We start from the raw sequence: 27,926 nt of genomic DNA, 5'->3' as shown, positions 1-27,926 counted from the left end.
ACCTTCCAAGCCAAGTGCCATGGTTCATATCTGTAACACCAGCAGCTCGGGAGGCTCAGACATTAGATTCTTGAGTTCAAAGCCAGCCTCAGCAACTGCAAGGCAATTAGCAACTCAGTGAGACCCTGTCTGTAAATAAAATACAAAATAGAGTGAGGATGTGGCTCAGTGGTTGAGTGCCCCTGGGTTCAATCCCTGGTACTACCCTCCCCCACACCCTCAAAAAAAAAAAAAAAAAGAAGAAGAAGAAAAGAAGAAGAAGAAGAAGAAATGGGCCTTCCATCCACATCAGAAACTTCTTTGAAGCTGGTGGGTGCTGTGAACACACCTGTAATTCCAACTACTAAGGAAGATAAGGCAGGAAATTCTAAGTTCAAGGCTAGCCTTGGAAACTTAGTGAGACCCTGTCTAAAAATAAAAATAAAAAGGCTAAGGATGTAACTCAGTGGTATAGTGTTCTGGGCTCCAATCCCTAGTACGGGGTGGTGGAAGGGGAGGGAATCTCCTTTGAGCTATGGATGTAGCTCAGTGATAGCTTCCCTAGCATGGATTTCACCCCTACCACTGCAACAATAACAACAAAACCTCTTGAGGATTATAGGCAACCCTCCCCCAGCCATATGCTTACTGGCCTGCAAGAGCCAGAGGTGCCTTCCAGGCTAGGGCACCTTCCCATGATGCTTTCCTCTGGGGCAGGTGGTCTAGCCTATGGCCCATGAGCTAGAGCTGTGGGCCTCTGTCCCCTGCTGAGCATTGCTAGCCTGCTGGAGGCTATGTGGAGGCACCTCGGCTCGTCCCTCCCTCCCTCCCTCCCTCCCCCTGCATGAAAGGGTAGACTGAAGCCCACATCTGGAGGTCAGGTGCTCTCCCAGAGCAGGAACAGCCTCTGGAACCCTGGCTTTCCCTGCAGCTGGTCCTGACTCATCTGTTTGTTGAATCACAGATGAGGGCCATATGCCAACCAGGATGGCGAAGTTGTCCACCCTGTCTGCCTGGTGTCTGCCAGAGCCTGGGCAATACTGGTGGTGCAGATGAAGCTGAACCTAGACCCAACCTGGGGCCACCCTCACTCTGGCCAGAGTGACCCTGCTTGACTTCCCTGCCAGCTGTGCACACTCAGCATGTGTGCATGTGACTGCCTGAGAGGCACTGCTGGCTGCATCCCAGCCATTCCTGCTCATTATGAGGCTCTGACTGGTCCTTTCCTGTCCTCTAGCCCAAGTAATGGGACATAAGGACAGGCCCATCTACTTCTTAGGGTTTGTGCAGGCCAATGGCTTCCCCAGCACTCAGCATATAACAAGCATTTGGGAAAGGTGAACTGTTAGTAGATTGATTGATCCTTGGTGTGCTGATTTACTGATTTTACATATTGTGATTTTTGAATTGATACATAGATCCATGGTTCAAAAATCAAGAGTATAAAAGAAAAGAACCTTCTACCCCTCAGTCTGGATGCAGTGAGATGGTACAGGTCAAGCACTCCTCCGTGGCCACTGACAGAGTGGGCACTCTACACTGTGTGTCACATGAATGCATGAATGAATGAACAAGCAGCTGGAAAGGCCAGGGTTGGGGTTCTTGGGGCCCTTTGGAAGCTCTGCCTGGCCCTGTGGGATGTGCCACCCTGACACCAGCACCCCTCCCTGCCCCCCACTCCCAGGAAACATGTTCCCCACCATTGGTGACGTCCACCTCGCACCCTTCACGGATGAACAGCTCTACATGGAGCAGTTCACCAAGGCCAACTTCTGGTGAGTGCGCCCTGGGTGTCCCGCCCGGGCCCCAGGCCTGCCTGCTCGGGGATAACCCCCAGCCCCCAGGTGGCCCCACCTCTCCTCTTTTTCTCCTCATCCTCAGTAGGACCTGAAGAGCTTGGGCTCGACAAGGGCCAGCTGGGAGAGAAGGCAGTGCTATCTCACCTGCCTCTCCTACTGCTGGTGACCTTGCCGGTGGGGGTGGGGGCTTTCTGCAGGTACCAGCCATCATTTCACGGAGTAGACCTGTCGGCCCTCCGAGGCGCTGCTGTGGATGAATATTTCCGCCAGCCTGTAGTGGTAAGTAGGGGACACGGAATGCTATGGCATTACTACTGGGCATGGCCCCTCTGGAGTGACTGAGTGGGGCATGGGCTTCATCATCAGGCCTTGTCCAGGCTGTGTATACTACTGCCCCTCTTAGGCTCACTTCTGCCCAACACAGAACTCTCAGAGATGTTGAAGCTACAGACACACTCAGTACATAGCATGCAGAGGACATGGGGACTAGTAAATTGATCCTTGGTGAGCTGATTTGTACTAATGGATTTTACTTGCTGAGATTTGTAAAATGATACATAGGTCCATAGTTCAGAAATAAAGAGTATAACAGAAAAAAGCCTCCTAATCTATTCCCAGCTGCAGTTCCCCTTCCTGCAGGCAAACTATTTCTTGTCCTTCCAAAGGCTTAACACCTAGATGTGCATGTTAATTACATTTTTTTTAAAGAGAGAGTGAGAGAGGGAGAGAGAGAGAGAAAGAATTTTAATATTTATTTTTTAGTTATCGGCAGACACAACATCTTTGTTTGTATGTGGTGCTGAGGATCGAACCCGGGCCGCACGCATGCCAGGCGAGCGCGCTACCGCTTGAGCCACATCCCCAGCCCCATGTTAATTACATTTTTGAAACTTTTTTCCACTCATAAAATATAGCTTAGTCAACAATACTATTCTGTCGTAATTTCTTTATGGTCAGAAAACATACAATGTACATTTCAGTCCTTTGAAATTTGCTGACACTTGCTCTAAGTCCAGTATGTGATCTCTCTTGGTTAATGTTCTATGTGCACTTGAAAAAAATGTATGCTGATCACTTGCTGAGTAGTGTTATACTCATGCCACTTAGGTCACATTTGTCATCATGTTGGTCACATCTCTATTATTACTTTTGTTACTTTTTTTCACTAGCCTTGAATTTGTCATCCTCCTGCCTCAGCCTCTCCAGCAGATGGGATTACAGGTGTGCACCACCACACCCAGCTTATATTGATTTTTTTTTTAAATCTGCTTTTCCTATGTATAACTAATCGTGGAATTGTCTTTTTTCTCCCATTTCATTATATTTATTTTTGCTTTATATATTTTGACATTGTGTTGTTAGGTTCATAACTAATAGTATGAATTAGCATGAGCCCTAGTTTAGGATTATTAGCTTCCTGTTGGGTAGATCTTTTTTTCATTATGAAATATCTCTTTTTATCTCTATTACTATTTCTTGTCTTAAAGTTTTTTGTTTTTTTTTTCCCTGATAGTACTTCTCTGATAGTACCAGTTCAGATATACTTGCTTTCTTTTGATTAATCTTTATACAATATTTTTCTGCTCTTCTACTTTAAACCTGTTTGTACCCTTTCTATTTAACCTTAGTTTTTAGGAAGAAGCAGTTTCTAGTTGATTTTTTTTTTTTAATTCGAATGTTAGACCATTTATATCTAATTTAATGCAACCTCCATACAGTTTATTTTACTGTTTCTGTCCCCTCAATGTCTTTCACTTTTTTGGGGGATATTCTTGGACAGCATCTTTTTCTGATAATGTGTACAGTAGATCTCTTTGCCATGTCTCAGATGATTCTTTTACATTACTTTATGTGTGTGTGCTACAGATTGGGCCTAGCCACATCCCCAGCATTTTTTTTTTTTTTCTTTGTAGATGAACACAATATGTGATTTATTTTTATGTGGTGCTGAGGATCTAACCCAGTGCCTTACACATGCTAGGCAAACACTCTACCACTGAGCCACCCCAGCATACCCAGCCTTTTTAACTTTTTGAGACAGGGTCTCCCTAAGTTGCCCATGCTGGCCTCAAACTTGCAATCCTCTTGCCTCAGCCTACTGTCTCTGGGATTACAGGGGTACCCCGCTGTACCTGCTCATTTAACTGACTCATCTTCCAGCCCCAATCCTTCTTCACTGTGTTTAATATGCTTTTCTAATTCTTAGTTTCAGTTATAATTTTTCAAGTCGAGAATGTGAAAATTTTTGTTTTGTTTTTGGGTTACAAGTAGCTGGAACTACAGGTGTGCACCACTGCACCCAGTGTGGGATTATTTTTTATTGTCATCTTAGTTCTCTGTAAAAAAATTTTTTTTCCATAGCGCTGGAGTTAAATCCAGGGCCTTCTGCATAGTAGACAAATGCTCTACCACTGAGCTGCTGTTACACCCCAGCCCTTTGCAGTTTTTTAAAATGTTAATTATGAGTCTATGATCATTTCAGTATGTGGAAAAAGGTATGTTTTCTGTGTTTGTTCCCTTAGTTTTGAGTCCTGTTTGTTTAGTCCAGGCTCTTCATATGACTGATCATTGAATGCCAGAAAGAAAAATAGGTGGCTTTGGATGGTGTTTCTCCTTCCAAGTTTTTGTTTTCCTCTGGGCAGTTAGCTGTATGGACAGATCAATCACAGTCCTATCATGAATCTGAGATATTTGGAAATTGCTTTGTAGACCGTTTGGCTGACCTCTTCTCTGGCTTCCCTATCTCAGGACCTCTTGAAGCCACAAAAATTGAAGATCCTCAAGAGCTTTTGTTTATGTGTATTCTGCCTCACTATCTATTAGTATTAAAAAGTAAACCCCATAAATTTTAAAACGTGCTACCAATTGATTTAATATGCCCATTCCATGTGAACATAAATAGTATTTTTATTAAAAAGAGACTATTTAAAAAAAAAAAACTTCAGTGAAAATAATGGCATCTTAGTTTGCAAATCTAATATCTGACTTAATAGAAGGCATCTGGACTCTGCTTCTGCCTTCAGCCTGTTGTCATCATACATGAGCAGAAAGAAAACATTTTAGCATGATTAGAAAATACTCTTGACCCAAAGCTAAAGGGTGCCCTGGATGGGACTACACTTTGAGAACCACTGCTTTAGCACTAGCCTTTGGTGACCATTTTTGGTTTGGGGAATTGTTTTTATTTTTGTGGTGACAGGATGGAATCCAGGGCCTCGCACACGCTAGGCAAGTGCTGTACCACTGAGCTGCAACCCAGCCCTTCTCCAGTAGTCTTGATACAAGTGTGCCTCCTCCTATCCTCCCCAGGACTCTCTAATGGACCTATTTAGTCTCTTAGGAGTGGTTTTCTAGTTGAATTCTTGGCCTGTAATCTCCTCCCCACACATAGCTTAGGAATTGACCAGTGCCACAAAGTGAAACTGCAGGTACAACATGCACTCCTTTTCTGCATTTTCCTGTGCTTTTATGCCTTCTTGAGTCCTAGCTGACTTGGTTACTCTGATCTCCCATTCCCCCTCCCTGCAGGTGGCTGAAAGACCTAGATGTTTTGCATGGGCCAAAATGGGCTCCCCTCAAGGGCTGAGGATATAGCTCAGTTGGTAGAGTGCTTGCCTCGTATGCATAGGACCCTGGGTTCAATCCCTGACACCACAAAAATAAAAAATAAAATTAAAAAATGGGCTCTCAACACATTTCCTTTGTCTCTAGGATCTTGGCCCCAAATATCTGCCTTTGGGGATACTCTCTAAGGCTTTAAACATGATTTTTTTTCTTTGGATTTGCTTCAGTTCTTGGTAGGAGTGGATGTCCGCACTCAGTTCTCTAATTTACTTTTTTTGTTAACTGCTTAATGGTTTATCTTGGAGAACTTTCCCCAACTAGCGACAAAGAACCTCTTCATTCTTGTTCATCATTTATGGACGATCTGTTCTTTTATATGGTTTCCAGTGTCACTAGTACAAACAGTTATACATGTAGCTGGTACATGTCCATGTATGTTTATGGGCTAAATTCACAGAAATGCAACTGCCAAGTCTTTAATGTGTGTGGACACTTGTCATTTTGAGAGCTGTTACCTAATCTCTCCATGGTATTGTGCCAGTACATTTTCCCCTAGCATCTCTAAGAAGGGCAGGCATTTTAGCCAAATGGTTTATAGGCTATGGCCAGACTATGAGAAGCATTGGGGCTCTCCTTTCTCCCTGGTCCCTCCAATAGAAACCAGGTCATGCCTGTGGTCTCTCCCAGGACACATTTGACATCCGGATCCTGATGGCCAAGTCTGTCAAGTACACAGTGAACTTCTTAGAAGCCAAAGAAGGAGATTTGCACAGGTACCAGAAGCCACAACACTCCATTCCCCCAAGCCTGGCTCATACTGAAGATCAGGGCCACTACTGGCTCTTGCTGACTTTATGTTGCCCTGGGGCAGGTGGGCAGGGGATCCCAGCCTCTGTACCTGGCCACCCCTTTTTTTCCCCAGCAGCTCATTTTTGGCTTCCCCAGCAAACCACTGTCCTTTACCTTCCAGGATAGAAATTCCATTCAAATTCCACATGCTGCATTCAGGGCTGGTCCACGGCCTGGCTTTCTGGTTTGACGTTGCTTTCATCGGCTCTATGTGAGTTCAGCAGGGTAGACCATGCTACCCCCATCCACTCCCCGGCCTCCCTACAGCTGTGGCCACCCCAGACCTGGCTGTGCAGTTGCTGCATTGGGGGCTGGGAGGGTAGAACATAACTCCTCAGGTTCCTCTGTCCCATTCAAAAGGCAGTGAGAACATGTCTTTGAACAAAAGACCCTTGGGAGGGAGGTGCATATCTGCTGTGTTCGTAGTACCTGTCCCTCATGGGCCCTTGTCTGTCTCACTGCATGTAGATGTCACGGTGAGAAGGCACCCCATGGCTGCAGATCCCTTGTGCACTTGTTTAAGCTCACATGTGTTTGCCTAGGCTGCTGGAGTTCTAGCCTGTCTTGGTTATGGGGTCCAAGGGACCAATCAGAGGGGGCAGGCACTTTTGGAGAGCCCAAGGTACAGATACAGAGCAATGACCCAAGTGGTGGCACCAACCCAGTCAAGTAAATGCCTGTCCCTGCTTGACAGAATGACTGTGTGGCTATCCACTGCCCCAACGGAACCCCTGACCCACTGGTACCAGGTCCGGTGCCTATTCCAGTCACCACTCTTTGCCAAGGCTGGGGACACACTATCAGGGACATGTCTGCTTATTGCCAACAAAAGGTATGACCTGCTGCCCAGGGCTGGGAGTGCAGGGGTCTGTCAGCTTGGCCACCTCACAACTGCCCTCCTCTACTTCTCTATAGACAGAGCTATGACATCAGTATTGTGGCCCAGGTGGACCAGACAGGCTCCAAATCCAGTAACCTCCTGGATCTAAAGAACCCCTTCTTCAGGTAAGAGGGCCTCTGCCTATGTGGGGGGTACCCTGGGCCCCACAGTCCCCCAGCCCTGCCCACCAGTCATCTCTGCCACAGATACACAGGAACGACTCCCTCACCCCCACCTGGCTCGCACTACACCTCTCCCTCTGAAAACATGTGGAACACGGGCAGCACCTACAACCTTAGCAGCGGGATGGCTGTGGCAGGTAAGTCTACCATGCCCTTGACATAGCCGCTGACTTTGGTGGCCTGCCTGGACTCCTCCTGCTCCCGAGCCTGCCTCTAGCACTGGCATCCGGGACACTGTGTCCTACCCCTGACATCTCCCTCTCTGGGCACAGGGATGCCAACTGCCTACGACCTGAGCAGTGTTATTGCCGGCGGCTCCAGTGTGGGCCACAACAACTTGATTCCTTTAGGTAAGTGTCCCCTGGGGTCCAGGGAATGGCTGGGGGAGGGGGCAAACAGGACCGCCCTGAAGCAGGGAAGGGCTGGTGGCCAGTCTGTTGATCAGTGCTTAGTCTTTCAGCACCACTGTCTCCATCCTTGCCTCTTCCTCCTCCTGGGGGCTCCTGACTGAAGCCCTGCGTTCATTCGTTCGTTTGTTCCTCTCTGCCTGGCTCTGTCACTGCTGCATCTGCCCTTCCCACACCCGCTGTGAAAGCGTGAGTGGGCTGGGCAGGCTAGGGGTGGTGACGCTGTCTCCCTTCCTTCCTTCCTTCCTCCCTGTCGCTGCGCAGCCAACACAGGGATTGTCAATCACACCCACTCCCGGATGGGCTCCATAATGAGCACGGGGATTGTCCAAGGTAATGGCGGGTGGAGGGGTCTGGGGTCCCTTGGGCAGGGCCGCGTTAGCATGGGAGTGTGGCCCACCTGCTGCCTCACCTGCACGCGTGCTCTCACTTTTGGGGGAGCTGGGTAGGCACAGGGGTCAAGCTGGCCCTCAGTACCTACTGCCTGCCCCACAGGCTCCTCGGGTGCCCAGGGCGGCGGCGGCAGTGGCTCCAGTGCCCACTATGCAGTCAACAGCCAGTTCACCATGGGTGGTCCTGCCATCTCCATGGCCTCGCCCATGTCCATCCCGACCAACACCATGCACTACGGGAGCTAGGCACTCTGCCCTGACAGACTGACAGCACCAGGAAACCAAATGAAGCCCCCGCCCAGCACCTTCGCCCGGGCGGCTGTCCCCTTGTACTGGAGAAGCCCAAACATCCCGTCACAGCCCTCTTTGCTATGGGAACTTGGACACTTTTTTTACACGATGTTGCCGCTGACCCTACCTGACCCTGCCCACACCTTGGCCCTGAGCGAGTGTCGCTGCCACATTTTACACAAGATCATGTCAGGGGAGCCTTTGTCCCCCTCCAGCCCTCTTCACTCTGACCTGGCTTTGACATCTGCTGTAACAGGCGTGTTGGGGCCAGCAGCTGCACCCTGGTTGGGCAGGAGGAGGGAAGCAGCTGCCACAATGGCCCAGGCTGCCCTGCTCCACCAGGCCCCCAGCCCCTGCCCCCATCACCTGTCTCCAGTGGGAAGGCAGCCCAGCTGGGCAGGACCTCTCCTTCAACTACCAGACCACCATGGTCACCATGGGCGTGACATGCTGCTTTTTTTAATTTTATTTTTTTACGAAAAGAACCAGTGTCAATCCACAGACCCTCTGAGAAACCCGGCCGGCCGGGCCCAGCCAGCAGCCCCTCTCCCCAGGCTCAGAGGTTCAGTGGTGGGGGCAACCCTGGGCCAGGCCTCAGGCCCCTCCCCACCAAAGGGTTCACCTCACACTTGAATGTACAACCCACCCCAGCTGTCTGAAGGCCCTCCGTCCTCTGCCCCTGCCTCTTGCTGCTGTTCTGTCCCTGAGCCCCTGCAGGTCCCCCCTCAGCCTCCACCAAAAGCTGGAATAGGCAGCCTGAAGGGAAGGTCATTTGGACAGACAGAAACCTCAAGGATCTGTCAGAGAAGGCGTCCTTTTCCCTTGTAGCTAACATTAGGCCTGTGTATTTCCCCTCCAGACTCATAGATAATCCAGTCCCTACCACCATGATGGCATTTTGGTCCTTCTCCATCCTGGGAAAGGACCTTGAAGGGACTTCTCCCTCCAAAAAAGAAAGAAAACAAAATAAACAAGGAAATGTATGTTTCAGCATAGGCAATTTTCTTCTACTTCTGCTCCCCTTGTTCCTAGCACCCCCAACCTCAGAAGCTGGAGCTCAGGCTAGGCCTCACACCCACTCTGTGCCCCCAGGCTGCCCTTCTTCCTTCTGTCCTTGGCAGAGCTGTCAGGGAAAGCATAAGGCCCACTGGCAGGCTGGAGGGCTTGAGAGTCCAGTCCTGTCCTGCAGCTGTGTTGCCTGAGCCACCTTGGAAGCTCCCTGCTCAGCTGCCCCTCCCCCACCTTTATATGAATTCTCTGGATCACCTTTGCATAGAAAATAAAAGTGTTTGCTTTGTAAAAAAAAAAAAAAAAAGGTCTGGAAAGTAGCAGAGCGGTTTCGAGCGGTCGAGGGAGACTTCAGTCATCACCAGGAACAGGACAGGCATGTCCCTTTAGGTTTTGCCTGAAAGAGAGAGACTTCTAGAAGCAGTCCCAGAGAGAAGGGAAGGTACCCCCTCAGACAAAGCAGAAATGCCCCTTTACCTATAGGATGGGCCTTCCTAGGAGGTTGCCATGGACCGGGTCATGGTGGGTGTCGGTAGTATGTTTGGGGGCAGAGATGTGGCTTGAGATGGAGGTGCAACGTGTTCTGGAGGCAGTGGCTGGAAGAAGTACAGCTGAACAGAGACCCTTGGGGTCAGTGGCAAAGGCAGGCAAGCAACCCACTCCTGCCCCACAACCCAGCCTGGGGCCATTGGATCCATACCTTACAGCCCATGGCCAGGAGGGCATGGAGCACCACCACAGTGGACAGTAGCACTGCAGCCACCAGTCTAGTGTCTTCACGGACAACAGGCCAGAGGGTGAACACCAGCCCAGCAGCTGACAAGGTCAAGGCCAGTGCCCCAAAAAGCCACTGCAGCCATGGCACAGGGATGAGCCACAGGACCTGAGGTGACAGGAGCAGCTAGTGACTGTGCCAGATGATCCCTTTGGCTCCTACCATCTACCTATCACCAGGCCATACTCACCACAGTGGGGATAAAGATGAAGAGGGAGTAGCCATAGATGCACACGGTCTCTAGGAAAGTGTAAGGTCCCATGCGTTCCCGGACGCCCTTGCGCCACCGCAGGAAACCCCATAGCGCCAGTGGCACAAGCCACGCATAGCAATAGATGGTGATACCTGCCACAGTTACTGGGAGGCAAGGCAGCAGTTACCTCTCATGTCCTGGGGCCTGTGGCTGCCAGGAGCTGAGCCCATCCACTCTACTTACCCTTATGAAATTGGGGGCTATAGTGGACAGAGGGGTCCCTCCTCTGGGCCAGCACCAGGGTCAGGTTGCCAGTGACTGCCAGGACGAAGGCCAGGGTGGCACAGATCCAGAAAGGGCCTGTGAGGAAGTCATAGTCCAAATCCCGGGCTCAGTGCTCCCAGAGGGGGTGAATGTGTCTTGTCTCTATTGCTGGGGAGGTCAGGGGGACCCCAGCCACTCATTTGACTCTCAATTGGGACATTCTGGTGGCTGGATTTAATGCTGCCTCTTAGTTCATCCTTCTCTGCCTGGGGAGGCTCCATATGGCTAGAACCCCACGCACTAGCTCTTGTCTCACATCACTGGCAGCAATTCCTCAACTTTTTCAACTCTGATAAAGCCATTAATGGAGAGCAGCTGGAGCTCAGTCCTTGGCCCTGCTCCATGTCCCTGTTCACCCCTGGCATAGTCTTGTTCAGCCTCAGGGTTCCCTGTTATTTCTATACTGATGATTCCCAGATGGTACAGTGTCCCAAATTGTATACTCATACATGTTCACTTTTCAAGGTGGACATTTTGAGGTGTCTCCATCTCCACCCCACACTTGCTCCTTCCCCTCCAACCTGCCCAGCTTTTCCCATTCACCCACAGCAACTATGCTGGTGGTCCAGGCCAAAACCCTGGGGGTACCCTTTGCTTCCCTCACCACCCTGACTAGTCTGTCAGCAAATCCTGTTGGTTCTGCCTCTATAATACATCCCAGAACCAACAACTCTCTCTGTCCTCAGCCTCCATGAGTTGTCTCCTGTCTTCCAACCTTACCCCCGATGTGGCCAGAGGGGAACCTAGGAACACCTCATTAAGATCCTTTCTCATCACGGTATGGGAGCCTGTGCCACTTGTTCCAGTACTTCGGTGACATCCTAATAGCTCACTTCTTTTCAGTGACAGTGCAACCCTCCAGTGCGGGGATGTCTCTACCTTAAGGCTTGGGCCCTTACTGGGACCCTCCTCCTCTAGATCTGTCCACCCCTGACCAATACTTGCCAATAAGGCTCATTCTCTTTCCTCAGAGACCTTCCCTGACCCACACAGACACAACAGCATCACCCTCCACTACACTGCTTCCCTTCTCTTCTCAGCCCCATCATCCACTACGGTCTGTTATGTCTCTGTATCCCTAGACAGAACACAAGTTTCACTCTTGGTGACTACTTTGTCACCTGCCACTCAGTCCACACGTGCTGAATGAATAATCGAATGAAACAAATGCACAAACTTACTCACCATACAGATCTGGACGGTTTCGCAGATGGTGCCGTACAAAGTTGTGGCCAGGCCAAGGTAGGAGTGAGCCTTTGATTCGGTCTAGGACCTGAAAGATAAGGCCACAGTCCAGGATGGAAGCCTGCCCAGGGTTCCTCCTGTACTTTGGGAGTTTCTTTCCCTAATGACCTCTTCTCTCCTCTCTCCATGCCCTATCTGAAAGAGCTCAGCTCGCCCTTCTAAGCCTTTTTTTTTTTTTTTTTTTTTTTGAGGTGGGAGCTGTTGAGGATTGAACCCAGGGCCTTGTGCATGCTAGACAAGCACTCTAGCAACTGAGCTATACTCCCTGCCCTCCCCTCTAAGCCTTTTTTAAATTATTTTTTTTAATTGAATCCTGGAGGGCTGGGGATGTGGCTCAAGCGGTAGCGCGCTCGCCTGGCATGTGTGCGGCCCGGGTTCGATCCTCAGCACCACATACAAACAAAGATGTTGTGTCCGCCGATAACTTAAAAAGAAAAAAAAAAATATATATATATATATAAATTCTAAAAAATAAATAAATAAATAAATTGAATCCTGGAGCACTCTACCATTGAGCTACATTTCTTTTTTCTTTGAAATAGGATCTCACTAATTTGCTAAGGCTGACCTCAAAACTTTTGATCCTCTGGAGTCAGCCTCTCAAGCAGCTGGGATTATGGGCATGCACCACCATGCCTACCTTCCCTCTAGGCTTTTGACAAGAGACCCTTCCCCTGGTCACTAAGTTGAGCTCTCATTCAACTTCCCAATACTGAAGGCTATCTTCCAGGCTGCCACTTTCCTGTTTGCTTCCCCTTAGACAACTTGGCTGCCTAAACTGCCCTTGATACTTCCCAGCCCCAATAAAGACAGCCAATAAGTCCTGGGAAATCTTCCCTCTACATCTCTGTGTAGCACCAGTGGCACGAGACAAGAAACATTCACTTGCTCTCATAGTCTGTGGCCCTGGTTTATTCTCATTAAGCCTGGCCTGGAGCTGGGCATGGTAGCATACATCTGTAAGCCCAATGACTCAAGAAGGTTGAGAGAGAGGAGGATCACAAGTTCAAGGCCAGCATGGGCAACTCAGAGGCTCAAAAAATAAAAAGGGCTGGGGTTGTAGCTCAGTGGTACAGTACTCCTGGGTTCAATCCCAAGTATGCCCCTACCATGGACCGCAAAAAAAAAAAAAAAAAAAAGGCCTGGTCTAGAGCTCTGATCCATGTGCACATCTGGTCATCTCATTCCTCTCCTGCTCTGACCCTTCTGACTCCCCAACACCCTCAGAATAAAACCCAAATTCTAACTCCTTAACACAGTTCATGGCTGGGCAAGTTAGCACATGAGTAGTCCCAGCTACTCAGGAGGCTGAGCTAAGAGATCCTCTTGAGCCCATGAGTTTGGGGCCAACCTGGGCAACAAGGCCAGACTCCACCTCAAAAAACAAAACAGTAAACACAAAAAAACTAAAAACATAGCATATGAGGTCCTCTGTGATCTGCCTTCTGCCTGTCCCCCATCTCACTCTCCCACCAGATTTAGTGATAGGTAGCTTCTACTACTGTTCATGACTCCTCTCGCCTTTAGTCTTCACATATACTGTTTCCTGTGTCTGGAACATAACTTGTGCTCCCATCCACCCTTCCTGGGTAACCCTCCTTTCTCTGTTAGGTCTCAGCAAATTCTTCACTTCCTTCTGGAGGCCTTTCCCTATTCACCAGATCATGTGCATGTAGGGGGGTCCCCCCCTCTTTGTTCCCACAGCCCATCACCAAAATCCTTAGAAAATATCACCATTCCTTTTACTAGCCTGGGTAGGAGCACTTGTTCTCCCATGTAGCTGTTACCAGCACTCTGTCTCAGCCTGGTGCTCAGTGGATACTGGCTGAACCGCCAGCATGACTCTGAGCCCCTCCCATCAGCTTCCAGGCCTCACCTGTGAGGTATCCACGTCAAAAAAGCTCTGATAGTAGCTGAATGTCCAGAATCCCGGCTGTGGCTTCTCCTCCTGTAAAAGCTGCAGAGTGTGGGATTTCAGTGCTTGCTCTTAAAGCCTACCTCAGCCACGGGGTGGTCAGAGTCAGGGAATGGGGACTTTGGTGACTCACCGCTGTCTTGTCACCCTCTTCCTCCACCTCTTCCTCTACTCCATAGCTGCCACCAGAGCCGACAGCCACAACTACGTGCCCTTTGGGGGTCAGCTGATCACTTCTGCTGGTGGTAGATGCATCTGGGGTCTCAGCCAGAAGATTAGTAGCTTCCTCAAATTCTATGAAGAAGGAGAAATGGGACAAGGCGCGTTTTGAGGCAATTGTGCATGGTCCACTGCTCATGGCGAGGGCTGAGGTTACAACAGCGGCAACCTCAACTCTCTTCCGAGACAGGGCACAACTTCCTTAGTTCCGGGGCATGGGAAGTAAGACTGTTCCCTTACTCCTAACGTGGGAATGCAACTCAGGGTTGGTCCTCGGATAGACTCAGGACCTCCGGATATGGAGTCTAAGTTCAGGACGGGAACGCGGTTCGAATGCGGATGGGGCTCATTCTTGAGGCAGGTTTCCGGTCTGGGGTCAGTGTACACAGCCGCGTGGGATTCGGGTTAAGTAAGAGATGGAAGCTGCACGGGAGGTTCTGGCCAGGGGCGGGAGCAGAAGTTCCCGCCACGTAGGGTCCGCACTCACCGTGGAAGGCCAACCCGTCAGCCGCTGCCATGGTTGTTCAGGGGCGTCACCGCATCCCGCTCTGAAGACAGAGGCCGATCAGGCTCGCACCCCTCCCAAACCCTATTCCTCAGCCCCGAGCACTGCCTCGTGGCTAACAACACCCACAGGGACTTAAGCTCGCCGCCGGGTCCCTCAGTGGTACCCCGCCCTCCTCACCTGCAGCTACTTTAGCCGGCGTGGCTGTGGCTCTCTGCGCCTGCGCGGGACGCCTACCGGTCAGAATCAACCCTGCTTGGATCAGAAAGCAACATCCGGTGCTGGTCCGTTTTCTATTCTCCTCCGGTGGAAAGCCATGTCCGGAAACTCACAGAAGAGACCCTACTCCCCCTCCCCCGTGGGAGGGAGCCTTTTACTTCAGGTATGAGTTGTTTCTCTTCGGACTAAGGGCCCTAGGCCGGAAGAGGATGGCGACGGCTGCTCTGAAGAGATTTTGGTCCCGAGGCCGCGGAGAAGGGGGCGTTGAGGCTGGAAATGCTGCCGTGGCGGTAAAGCCAGGCGTGTGGGCGCGGCTGGGTGAGTAGTGGCGGAAGGCAGTGGGATGGGTGCCTGCAGCGGCTGAACGGCTCCGACAGCGTTTTTTTTCCCTCAGGCGACTGGGCCCGCGCGCTGCTCCGGGACTACGCAGAGGCTTGCCGGGACGCGGTGGCTGCGGCGCGGGCTCGGCCGGGGCGCGCAGCAGTGTACATGGGCCTGCTGGGCGGCGCCGCAGCCTGCTGCGCTCTGGCGCCGAGTGAGGAGGCCTTTGAGGAGGCGCTGCTCGATGCGTCTGGGACTCTCCTGCTGCTAGCGCCAGCCACTCGCAACCGCGATTCCGAAAGCTTCCTGCAGCGGCTCCTTTGGCTGCGGGGCCGCGGTCGTCTGCGCCACGTGAATCTGGGGTTCTGCTCGCTCGTGTACGAGGCGCCCTTCGACTCCCAGGCCAGCCTCTACCAGGCCCGCTGCCGCTACCTGCAGCCCCGCTGGGTCGACTTCCCCGGCCGAATCCTGGATGTGGGCTTCGTGGGCCACTGGTGGATACTGAGCACCCGGATGCGTGACTGCGACATCAACGATGACGAGTTCCTGCACCTGCCGGCACATTTGCGCGTGGTCGGACCCCACCAGCTGCACTCCGAGGCCAATGAGCGGCTCTTCGATGAGAAGTACCAGCCTGTTGTGCTCACCGACGATCAGGTGGACCAGGCGCTGTGGGAGGAGCAGGTGTTGCAAAAGGAGAAAAAGGACAGGCTTGTCCTGAGCCAGGCCGACTCACTAGTGCAGTCGCAGGTCGCAAGATGAAACCCAGTAAGAGCATGAGGCCTGACTGGGGTCTGAGCCCTGGCAGACTGTGGAATGATGAGCGTGAGACTAAATTATATGCACTGTTCTCTAACTGCTATTGTTGAAAACAAGTTTGGAGAGCCATACTCCCTATCTCTTTGTTCCTTATTAGTGAAGCTTTTACATAAGTCTTTTTAGACTGGGAATGTAGTAGCTCATGTGGTAAAGCACTTGCCCCTGGCATCCCTAAAGCCCTAGGTTTGATCCCCACTACCACAAAAACAAAAGAAAAATAACTTCATCCTTTTTCACTGTGTGACACAAGTCCCTTGACAGAGGTACTACATTGGTCAGGTGACTCCCAAACTCTCTTCCAAGATCATGCATATTTTGCTTTATTTCTTTGTGTGTTTTCCTCCTCTTGTTCTTTTTCTTGGGGGGGGGGTATTGGGGACTGAACTCAGGGGCACTTGGCCACTGAGCCACATCCCCAGCCCTATTTTGTATTTTATTTAGAGATAGGGTCTTACAGAGTTGCATAGTGAGTTGTCGTTGCTGAGGCTAGCTTTGAACTCAAGATTCTCCTGTCTCAGCCTCCCAAGCTGCTGGGATTAAAGGCGCGTGCCACCATGCCCAGCTCCTCTTGTTCTTTTATGAGTAACATGTTTGTTTAGATTTTTAAAATTCGTTGAGCCAGCTGTGGTGGTACACACCTGTAATATGAGCTACTCTAGAGGCTAAAGCAGGAAGATTGCAAGTTTGAAACCAGCCTGGGCAGCTTAATAACACCATATACAAATAAAAAGGGCTGGAGATGTTGCTCAGTGGTAGAGCCCTGGCAGTGTGAGTGAGGCCTTGGATTCAAACTCCATTACCAAAAATAAAGTAAAACACTAATTATAGTCTCATAAGAAATTGGCAAAATAATAAATTTTGAATACTCTTTACCTGGTTTCCCTTAAATGGTATTTTTTTACATAATTAATACTAAATGAGGATATTGATATTAGTATGACTGTTTGGTTTTGGAAGGGACGTTGTTTTTGTAAAAACAACTTGGTTTTATCATATGTGTATTGACAGTGATTAGAAGTGGCTTGGAAGGAAAAATAGGTCCTAATCTCAAAATCTATATCTAATTGTAAATCCTGTTGATGTCATACTTCAGGTACCCTGAAAACAGAACTCTTTGGAAAAGAATAAGTTAAATTATGTAGTTGGTACTTAGCTAGGTTATGATAATCACACCTCTTAAGCTAAAATATTGGGGAATGTGACTACCTCTGTCACCTTGGTGCCTGTAGCTAGTTAATAAAACCAGGAGATGAAACAGTGGTCTTTGTTGTTATGGGTTTTTGGTTTTTTGTTTTATTTTTGTAGTGCTGGGGATCAACCAATGGCATCACACATGCTACACACACACCCTACCACTGAGCTACACCTCCAGCCCTTGTGATATTTGCTTTTGTATGTTTTGCCACTTCTAATTTTTAGCACTTGAACTTTCCATTTAAAATGTAGATGCATTGAACACATAATAGTTCTTAAATTCTTATTTAAGAATCAGAGGAGTGTCTGCATCTCCATTTTACTGAAGAAAAGTTGTGGTATATACAAAGTTACTATTTCCAAGGACATGATAGGTCCATCATCAGGCCAACTGCAAAACTACCAATCCTGTGCCTAAGATTTGTGGTACAGTATTATCTTTGTTCCTAACAACATCTTGCCAGAATTTGTGTGTATGGTACTGGGAATCAAATTTAGAGCCTCATGCATGCTAGGCAGACACTGTACCACTAAGCTATACCCACAGCCCTCTTTGCCAGAAATTATTGAATTCTGCCATCACTTGCCATATATACAATTTGAATACAGAAATAAATAAGAAAGATGCAATGAAAACAAAAAAATGATTCAAAATTCTAATCCTACACTGTTAATTTGGCAGACTCTGGACTCAAACCCCTGCATTCTTTGTTAGATTAACCAACTTCAGGAGAGGGTTTAGGACACACTGGTGCTGTGCACAGTGCACACCTATAATCCCAGCCACTCAGGAGGCTGAGGCAGGAAGATCACAAGTTCGAGATGGCCAAAGTGAGATGCGTTTTCTGTGAAAGAGTATTGTACACCTTCATTGCCTGCCTGAATCAATTATCAAATGCCATTTCTGACTTCTACTTGGGTGTCTTTCATGCAGGCCTCCAAAGTCTGCAGGCAGATACAAAGGTGACAGCAATGGATGGCCACAAACTCGAGAACAGTCATCTGTGGCTAGAAATTGTGGAGTTTGGTCAGACTGAAATCCTTGTGACTTGTTTTTTGCTGAAGGGTTTGCCTTTCTCAGAGGAGAGTCCTGCTGTATTTTGGCCCTTTCACCAGTCATATGAAAGGAGGAGCTGTTAGATGTAACACAGGACTAGGTGGGCGTGATGCTGTGCATCTTGGGCTATATACTATTTCCTGAGGGTAGATCTAAGTCTGTTCAGTGATGAGCTCCTAGCATCCTCAGGCTCAGCCTAGTGTGGGCCTCAGCAAATGTTGAGAAAGTTAACAAAGTACTACATGTTTACACTGTTGATACAAGTTGGTATGGTCTTGATGGGGAAGGAAAGCAAATGGAGCCTGAATCTTCAACCTTTAACTAGCCTAAGGAAAGAAACTAACTCGTCTAAGTCCTGCTCCCAAAACTGGAATAACAAAGTGGACATGTTGTTTGTTTTTCTGTAAGGGAAAAGTGGACTTTAAGGGAAGATTTGAATCTATCTCAGGGTTTGTGGTAAGTGATGTTCTGGAATAACTCAGTGATGTCAAAACCAAAGAAAGAAGCAGACAGATCCAGGATTGTACAGAGTGCAATTTATTGAGGACTTACTGACAAGCATAGTTGTGGGCAGTAGCAAGACCAAGTGGATGCCTCCAACTTAGGTTAGAAGGAGGAACATATGTATTGTTCAGGATAAAAATGACTTCATCCTGGCTGGAGTGTATCTGGCTTTTCTTGAACCAATATCAAAAGAGTTAGGCACATTCCTAGCACCAAGTCCAGTTGCAAAGCTCCACACATCACTTTGATGATTTGGTCTGATTATAGTTTGCTGGGAAACTAGGAAAACCCTGCTGGGGTTACTCAGGGGTAATCATCGCAATTATTACTTAAGATGGCTGCAGTCATGTCAAACTGAATCCATACAGTGACCTCAGACAGATGAAGTGACTTCTCCATCCTGGCTCCTTATCTGTTAGTGGAATTATTAGAAAAATTGGAAATCCTTTGAAAGCATTTGGTACATTGTAGGCATTCACAGAATGTATAGTGTGACTATGTGAAATTGTGTTTGGTTTTGCTTTTTTGGTACTAGGGATTGAACCCAGGGGTGATTGACCACTGAGCCACATCCCCAGCGTTTTGTTTTTGTTGTTGTTGTTGTTTTGAGACAGGGTCTTAGTTGCTCAGGGCCTCACTCAGTTGGTGAGGCTGGCTTTGAACTTGTGATTCTTGGGGCTCAGCCACCCGTGCCGCTGGGATTACAGACTTGTACCACCACACCTGATTGTGAGGAAGATTATGGCTCTTGAGTCCATGCTGTGCCTTTCCCTTATAGGGTGGGTTCAGTAAATATCATAGCAGTAGAGCCAAGGTGTGCTTGTTTCTCAGGGCCCAAAGAGACTTAATATATAAATATTTTCAAGTTCTCCCTTTTTCTTAATTTTTTTTTTATGCAGTGCTGGGAATGGAACCCAGGACCTCACACATGCTAGGCAAGTGTTCTATCACTGAGCTACACTCTGTCCTTTAAAATTTATTAGCTTTTTTTTGTGTGTGTGTGGGGGGGGGTTTGTTTTTACTATCAGCAAAGTTCAGTTTTTATTGTATATTACTAAATTTTTAGTCAAAAAGATGAAAGTCTTCATCATTATTGGACTCTGGATTCCTCTCTCTCCTATTTCTCAACTGGGGCAGCAATGGAGGAATGGACAGGACCTCCTGCTGGTGTTACACCAGCTATTGGAGCTGGCCAACCAGTCTCTGTTGCAAATGAGGCTCCCAGTGTTGACAGTGGCCTTGGGTCTTTGCAAATAACCAGGTCAAAAGTTTGAACATTTATACCACACCAGCTGCTTTAATGATGGCATTGATCTTATCCTCCGTGAAAATTACCTCATTATCAAGTAGGATGAAAGCTGAGAAGATGCAAGCCAGCTCAGAGACAGAGGCCATGGTGCTGGCTGCTGGGGGTGGTTCTGGTTGCCAGATGAAGTGTGAGGGCCTCAACCCCCAATATGGCCTTAGCTTCCTTAGAAAGACTGAGCACCTTGGTGGCCTCTAAGGAAAGAAGTATTTTGGTGATGGGGATTGAACCCAGAGGCACTTAACCGCTGAGCTACATCTCTAGCTCTTTTTATTTTGAGAAAGGATCTCCCTATATTGCTTAGGGCCTCACTAAGTTGCTGAGGCTGGCTTTGAACTGGTGATCCTCCCACCTGAGCTTCCTGAGCTGGTGGGATTACAGGTGTGTACCCCTGCACCTGGCATTAAATTTATTTGTCTATTTAATTTTTTTAGTTGTAGATGGACACAATATCTTTATTTATTTATTTTTATGTGGTACTGAGGATCATACCCATTGCCTCGCATGTGCTAGGCAAACACTCTACCACTCAGCTACAACCCCAGCCCCACCAAATTTATTCTTTTTTTTGTGCTAATTCTTTTTTTTTTTTTTTAAACAGGGAAAGAGAGAGAGAGAGAATCTTAATATTTAATTTTTTTTTTTTTAGTTTTCGGCCGACACAACATCTTTGTTTGTATGTGGTGCTGAGGATTGAACCCGGGCCACACGCATGCCAGGCGAGTGCGCTACCTCTTGAGCCACATCCCCAGCCCGCAAATTTATTCTTTTTTTTTTTTTTTAAAGAGAGAGAGAGAGAAATTTATTCTTGATTAGCTTTAATCTCAAACTTTTAGGCCAGTCCTGGGCATATTTTATGGAAAAATCTCTTCTCTATTGTTGTGATTAGAAACACCAGCAGAGGGCATCAGAAACTCAGAGTTTGGCTGGCTTTTCCTCTTTGGGAATGGCTAGCCCCAAATTGCTTTTATTCCTATGAAACAGGGAGCAAGTGTGCTATAATTGCTGTATGTATCCATTTTCTACACTTTAAAATTGGTATGTGATTGTGAAGTCACTGCTATAAGGAGGAGCCACCTCCATCCCTGGAATCTGTACCATTAGTGGTAAGCAAAGAAGGCTGGGAGAGGTTCTGTTTGAACAGGACACCCCATATAGACCTTTATTCCCAGATATCTCAGAGGGGTAGGCTCACCTTCGCCTTGAAAGTTTATCCAGTTCCCCAGTTTTTATTTGTTAAGTGCCCAACCAAATAAGACAGGAATTAGGGTAAAGCCAGTCCAGTGCCTAGGGCACAAGAGTGAAGGAGGCACTTCTCAGGGTTGTACAAGGGAGTTGTGCCCTTGAGAAGGAGATCCTCTTTAGATTCCGTCCCTGAGGCACCTCCCTGGCCCTGTTCGAGTGCTAGCCTTGCTTGCTTTGTGCCCAGCCAGGTCACATGAATATGCATGGCAGGATCATCCAGACCTGCTCTTCACCCGTAAGCACTTTGTGAACAAGTATTTTGCTGAGAGCCATTAGCCAAGTAGGTATGACAATTTCCTTGCCAGCGTACCCCATGTTGCTTAGAGGAAGGACTTGTGGTAAAATGGACTTGCCTTGGACATTTTGCAGTGACATTGCATGTAAGGTGACCTTGCTCAAGCTTTTAAAGTAAGTCTAGTTCCTCAAAATCTTTTTAAATGGCATTTTACAACTTTTTACTTTACCACACAGAGATTATCTCATCTGGAAACATTTCTTTTTCCTTTAACCTTTTATATTAAAATATATTTCCACATCTTGAATCTATTTATCTCTTTTCTAGCCATTAACCCTTTTTATAAATTCACATTCTGAAACAACCCTTATAAAATTTCTGAATTTAGACAAATTACTCCACTTTAATAAGATGAAATACTTTCATGTTTTTTATGGTACTATAATACTATAATTGAATCCCAACTGAAATTTCTTATACTCTTTGTATATAAATTACACATGATAGAATCTTAACTCTTAGTAACCTTGTGTTGGCAAAGACACAGACCAAAGCAATATTAAACTTTTTTTTTTCCATTTACCAAGTTATGAAAACACACATAATGTTTAAATATATTACCTTATGTAACTTAATAAGTAAAGAACACTTGATTTTATATTTAGTGGTTGATATTTTAACACTTTAGCTTTGTAAATTAATCAGATGTCTGTAAAAACCAAGATCTTAGACAAGCGTAGTAAACAGAACTAACCATCTCTTTCTTGTTGAAGAAAAATCCTTCTACAGGATACCATGATGGTCCCATTGATATATTTAATAACTCATCTTTAAAAAGCCGTGGGCTACATTTTTGTATTGTATCAACATATGTCCTAACTGTTCTTGGTCTTACTGGAGTACCTCCTTCCTCTAACAATTTCTCTTCCTTGGAGGCGAACAACTTCAAACCTTGAGTTAACCATTTTCCCCAGTTTGCCTGAGAAAGTTCTAGGAACAGGCAACTTGAAATAAAAACAAAATAAATCAGGACAAGAACACATTGTTTTTTGAAATGTTCACCCATTCTTTCGCTCTCCTTCAGGGACGAGTAATTTCACTTACCTCTAAGCTTCAGATGTTCCCCGTATGGGCCACCAAATACCGCAGTCTGGCTGGGCACAAAATCACGAGCCACTCACAGCCTTGTAGATTCAAACAGCAATTCTTTATTCCCGAACTCACACCGGCCCTCTACAAACACGTTCATTCTGGGGAAATCCACGTTCTCTGCCAAGTTCCACGTTCTGGATCCCAAAAACTCTCTGAATCCTGGGAGAATTCAACAGGAACTACAGGAGCAGGCACACCTGAGGCAGCAGGATACGCCCTATTCCCAGCAGGGTACACCTTAAACCTGGAACCGCCCTAAACCCAAGGAGAGCCCTAAACCCTGATCCGCCCTAAACCCGGATCTGCCCTGGTCCTTGAGCAAGGTCACCTTACATGCAATGCCACTGCAAAATGTCCAAGGCAAGTCCATTTTACCACGAGTCCTTCCTCTAAGCAACATGGGGTATGCTGGCAAGGAAATTATCATACCTACTTGGCTAATGGCTCTCAGCAGTATTTGAAACCCTCCAGTGATGACTAGATTTATAATTCTAAGCCGGTCATTTTCCAGGTTTGCTCACATGACAGGTAGAGGCTGCCCTCTATATCTGCAGGTTCTGCATCTGTGGATTCAGGCAACCTTGGATCAAAAATATTTGGAAAATTTGGGTCCAGTAGCACATTTCTGTAATTCTGGCTACTTGGGAGGCTGAGGCAGGAGTATTGCAAATGCAAGGCCAACCTGGGCAACTTGGTGGACCCTATCTCAAAATAAAAAGGGCTGGGGTTGTAGCTTAGTGGTTGAGTGTCCCTGGGTTCAGTTCCCAATATTGAAAAAAAAATGTCTACAGGAGGGTGTGTGGTTTTATGCAAAAAATTACACCATTTTCTATGAAGAGACTGAGCATCCTCAATGAATTTGGTCTCTGCCCGGGTCCTGGGACCAATCCTATGGATACTGAGGAAGGACTGTATTTGGGAGCTACAGGAATGATGAGGGAGAAGCAATAGGACTTTAATGTTTGAGAGTAGCTAACATTATAAAACATTTTTGTGTGAAAAATTCTAATAGGGTTTGATCCCCATATACTGAGCACCCAATTAAACAGTTAGTATAATTTTGTCACATTTGCTTATGCTGTCCTTTTTAAATTTTTATTTTCTTGACTGGAGTGCTTTAAAGCAAATATCAGAAATCATATCATTTTACCCCTAGAATCTTCTTTTTCTTAACCATGTTGGGGGTCCAACTCATGGCCTTACATAACCTGGGGAAATACTCTGCCACTGAGCTACATCTCCAGCCTCTTATGTCCCTTTTAATAATCTACAAAAGTTCCCCTACATGTATCTCTTTATTTTATTTTTTTGTTCTCGGAATTGAACGCAGGGGTGCTTAACCACTGAGCCAAATACCCAGCCCTTTTTTAAATATTTTATTTAGAGACAGGGTCTCACTGAATTGCTAGTGCCTCTCTGAGTTGCTGAGGCTGGCTTTGAACTCGAGATCCTCCTATCTCAGCCTCCAAGTCACTGGAATTACAGGCATGTGCCACCACGCCCAGCTCCACATGTATCTTTGATCTGTTACAGAAAATGGGTCTGTCTGGCCTCAAACATGCAATTCTGCCTTAGTCTCCCAAATCACTGGTATTACAGGTGGGTTCCACCATGCCTGATTTCGAGCAATAAATTTGTGAATGACAGGATAAATGGATATCTGGACTAGAGTAGAACATTCTAGGGATATCACTATGAGATATGAGGGGATGAGAAGCAAGTGGAAGATAAAGGTTACTTTTTTTTTCCATCCTAGAGATTGAACCCATGGGTACTTAACCACTGAGCCACATCCGAAACCCTTTATTTTGTTTTATTTAGAAACAGGGTCTCACTGATTTGCTTAGGGCCTCGATAAGTTTCTGAGGCTGGCCTTGAACTCATGATCCTCCTACCTCAGCCTCTGGAGCCACTGGGTTCATAGGCACTTGCCACTGGGCCCAGTGATAAGGGTTACTTCAACAAGTTTATTCCAGTTCATTGTATCATCAATTACCAGTCTGACACCTCTCACAGTGGAATCTGTTTTTTTCTTTTTCTTTCTTTTTTTTTTTTTTGTGTGGTGCTGGAGATGGAACCCAAGGTCTCACACTTGCTAGGGAAATGCTCCACTATGGAGCCACACCTTCAGCCCAAACATGTTTTGTTTCTTTTTCTTTTTCTTTTTCTTTTTTTTTTTTTGTGTGTGTGTGGTGCTGGGGATTGAACCCATGGCCTTGTGCATGAGAGCACTCTACCAAGTGAGCTTAAATTCCCAGCCCCTAGACATGTTTCCTTTTTTTTAAAATAATTTTAAAAAAAATAAATTTATTTTTTAATTGTATTTGGACACAATGCCTTTATTTTATTTATTTTTATGTGGTGCTGAGGATCGAATCCAGGGCCCTGCATGTTCTAGGTGAGCATGCTTACCACTGATCTTCAACCCCAGCCCCCAACCTTTATATGAATCCTCATATACTGCCTTCCCAGTTCCCACAATTTCCCCTATTTCTTTTCTTCCTCTCCTCTACCACCAAGGCCTTCCTTTTCTTCCTCCTCCTCCCTCCTCCTCCTCCTCCTTCTTCTTCTTCCTCTCTCTCTCTCTCTCTCTCTCTCTCTCTCTCTTATTTTGGGTGCTGGTACTGTGGATTGAATGCATGCTAGTCAAGTGAGCTCATGCTACTACTGAACTACACTCAAGCCTCGTTTCCTCTATTAATATCTGTGGAATATTTGTTACAATTGATAAATCAGTATTGATTGACATAGCATCACAACCAAAGTCCAAAATTTGTTGGAGTTCAATCTCTGTGTTGTACATTATTTGGATTTTGCCAAATGTATAACTTTTGGCAAAAAAACTTTAGGTATCCATGACTGTAGTGTATAAAATAGTTTCACTGCCCTAAGCTTCTCTGTGTACCCCCTAGTAATACTTCCCTCCATCCCCTTCAGAAACAACTGGTCATTTTATTCTCTCTCTAGTTTTGCATTTTCCAGAATGTCATATAGTTGGAATTATATAGCACATAGACTTCAGATTGGCTGTTTGAACTTAACAAAATGGCATGTAAGATTCTACCATGTCTTTTTGTGTCTCTATTGTTCATTTTTTAAAAATATTTTTTTAGTTGTAGATGGACACAATACCTTTGTTTTATTTATTTTTATGTGGTGCTGAGGATCACACTCAGTGCCTCATACATGAGAGGCAAGTGCTCTGCCACTGAGCTACAACCCCAGCCCTTGTTCATTTATTTTTATTTTGGAATATATTCCATTGTCTGAATGTTTCAGTTTGTTTACCCATTCACATATGAAAGTCCATCTTGACTACTTTGGAGCTGGATTGGATTGGCAGATGGCTCTTAAAGGGCACAGCCAGCTAGACCTGTAGCAGGTAGTGACCACTAGAGGGCAACAGAGTCCCTCATTCTCTCCACCCTGGTAGATGTAAGACATTTCTTTCTTTTTTGGTGGTGGTAGGGGGAGAGTTTACCGGGAATTGAACTCAGGGACACTTGACCACTGAGCCATATCCCCACCCCTATTTTGTATTTTATGTAAAGACAGGGTCTCACTGAGTTGCTTAGTTTCTTGCTGTTGCGGAGGCTGGCTTTGAATTTGCAATCCTCCTAACTTAGCCTCCCAAGCTGCTGGGATTACAGTATGTAATCCCAACGTGCCTGGCAAATGTAAGCCATTTCTTGCTGATCTAGACTTGATCTGGTATTTGCTCTGAGCTAGACATTTGTGGGAAAAAGATAAGTTGGACTGACTTTCTTTGATGTAAATACCAGGGTTTCATGATTAGATGTTTCCTTGAAATTGACTACAGTTTTCTTACTTCATCATTTATTGAGCTTGTCTAGACTAGCAACTTGTCCCAAAGAAGCTAACCGAAATGCCAGCTGGACTGTTTAGCTATAGAGATGAGAGTGCGGACATCAAGGAGAAAAAGCTGCCCTAAGTCCTGATTTACTAGGAGGGCAATGCCAGGCAGCCCCTTGCCCAGGCATGCTTGGACTGGTTGAATGAGAAACCAGGGGACTCAGTACAAAGTGGAATCACTTGGTGTATTAAGTTCATTTCCCATTACTATAATGAAATACCTGAGGCTGAAGACTTTATAAAGAAAAGAGATTTAGCTGGGCATTGTGGTACAAGCCTGTAATGCCAGCAACTTGGGAGACTGGGGAAGGAGGATCACAAGTTTGATGTCATCCTCGACAACTTAGTGAGGCCCTAAGTGACTCAGTGAGACCCTGTCTCCAAAAAAAATGTGTGTGTGGGGTGGGTGGTACTGAGGATGTAGCTCAGTTGTAGAGTGCCCATAGGTTCATACCCTACTACCAAAAAAATTTAAAAGAAATAAAAGAAGTTTATTTAGCTCAGTTTTTGAGGCCAAGATCCAGGATCAGGCGACCGCATCAATTCATCCTTTGGTTATGACCTCCTTGGCTGGATTGTATCATGGTGGAAGCATGTATAAGAGAAAGAGATCACATGCCAAGACAGAAGCCAGAAGGAAATGAGATCCCACAGTCCCCTCTGAGGTAAGCATCCCAATGACCTAACAACCTCTCCCCAGCTCCACCACCCCCAGCATCACCACACTGAAGACTAAGCTTCCAACATGTGAAACTGGGGGCACACACTCAAACCATACCCAAACCTCAGTATTTAGGAAACATGCTTTCTCACTCTAGTCAGAGGGACTTACCTCAAGAGGATGTATCCCCTGTCCAGTGATGTGTTGTTATTTTAAATTTTTTTTTAAGTTGTCAATGGACCTTTTATTTATTTATTTATATGCATGTGGTGCTTAAGATTAAATGCAGGACCTCACATGTGCCAGGCAGCCCTCTACGACTGAGCCCCAACTCCAGCTCCCCAGTGATGTGTTGAGCAGTTGTTGCCAGCTGAAGATGGAACTTTCTCCTAGTGTATAGGGAGTGCTTCTCAGGAAGCCTCAGACATGGGTATGCTCAGCCACCTGAGCAGTGTTCATCATTGCTGTCACCAAAGCACTGTAATGCAGATATTTACAGATACTGATCAGGTTTGGGGTTTTGTTTTGCTTTGTTTTGTACATTGAACCCAAGGGTGCTTTTTCAGACAGGGCCTCGCTATGTTATCACACTGAGTTGCCACAGCTTGCTTTGAACTTGCAATCTTCCTGCCTCAGCCTCCTGAGTCTCTGGGATTATGGGCATGTGCCACAACATACAGTCAGAAAAATTTATTTTTATTATTTTTTTATTTTTATTTTTTTTAAAGAGAGAGTTTTTTTTTTTAATATTTATTTTTTAGTTTTCGGCAGACAACATCTTTGTATGTGGTTCTGAGGATTGAACCCGGGCCA

The 27,926-nt window shown here is 46.7% G+C and overlaps 3 protein-coding genes across 6 annotated transcripts in view; 2 read left to right on the top strand and 1 right to left on the bottom strand.

Moving 5' to 3' along the window:
* Carm1 (coactivator associated arginine methyltransferase 1) overlaps positions 1–9,663 on the top strand; it is a 48,487-nt gene extending 38,824 nt beyond the window's left edge. The window contains exons 7-16 of one of the 4 annotated variants that reach the window (XM_076848604.1): positions 1,664–1,754; positions 1,976–2,057; positions 6,000–6,115; positions 6,313–6,402; positions 6,886–7,023; positions 7,107–7,196; positions 7,278–7,390; positions 7,526–7,603; positions 7,925–7,993; positions 8,156–9,662. In XM_076848604.1, coding sequence (XP_076704719.1) covers positions 1,664–1,754; positions 1,976–2,057; positions 6,000–6,115; positions 6,313–6,402; positions 6,886–7,023; positions 7,107–7,196; positions 7,278–7,390; positions 7,526–7,603; positions 7,925–7,993; positions 8,156–8,298 — 1,010 coding nt within the window. In that variant the 3' untranslated portion in view covers positions 8,299–9,662. Of the gene's footprint in view, positions 1–1,663; positions 1,755–1,975; positions 2,058–5,999; positions 6,116–6,312; positions 6,403–6,885; positions 7,024–7,106; positions 7,197–7,277; positions 7,391–7,525; positions 7,604–7,924; positions 7,994–8,155 lie in introns of all 4 variants that reach the window. The other 3 variants (XM_076848611.1, XM_076848620.1, XM_076848626.1) reach the window with 3 other exon arrangements.
* On the bottom strand, positions 9,643–14,801 carry Yipf2 (Yip1 domain family member 2). The gene is made up of 10 exons (XM_076848638.1): positions 14,708–14,801; positions 14,510–14,570; positions 13,937–14,097; positions 13,765–13,845; positions 11,829–11,916; positions 10,563–10,679; positions 10,317–10,483; positions 10,052–10,234; positions 9,829–9,962; positions 9,643–9,748 (listed from the first exon to the last, which is right to left on the bottom strand). Exons 2-9 carry the CDS (start codon positions 14,538–14,540, stop codon positions 9,846–9,848), a joined length of 945 nt encoding a protein of 314 aa, XP_076704753.1. The 5' UTR covers positions 14,541–14,570; positions 14,708–14,801; the 3' UTR covers positions 9,643–9,748; positions 9,829–9,845.
* On the top strand, positions 14,713–17,146 carry Timm29 (translocase of inner mitochondrial membrane 29). Its single transcript, XM_076848652.1, has 2 exons — positions 14,713–15,064; positions 15,141–17,146. The coding sequence occupies exons 1-2, from the start codon at positions 14,956–14,958 to the stop codon at positions 15,827–15,829; spliced, it is 798 nt and encodes a 265-aa protein (XP_076704767.1). The 5' UTR covers positions 14,713–14,955; the 3' UTR covers positions 15,830–17,146.
* The last annotated feature ends 10,780 nt before the right edge of the window (positions 17,147–27,926 follow it).

The sequence above is a fragment of the Callospermophilus lateralis genome, chromosome 1, assembly GCF_048772815.1.
Source record: "Callospermophilus lateralis isolate mCalLat2 chromosome 1, mCalLat2.hap1, whole genome shotgun sequence".
In the NCBI taxonomy this organism is placed as follows: Eukaryota; Metazoa; Chordata; class Mammalia; order Rodentia; family Sciuridae; genus Callospermophilus; species Callospermophilus lateralis.
This window is presented reverse-complemented; position numbering and strand designations above follow the sequence as displayed.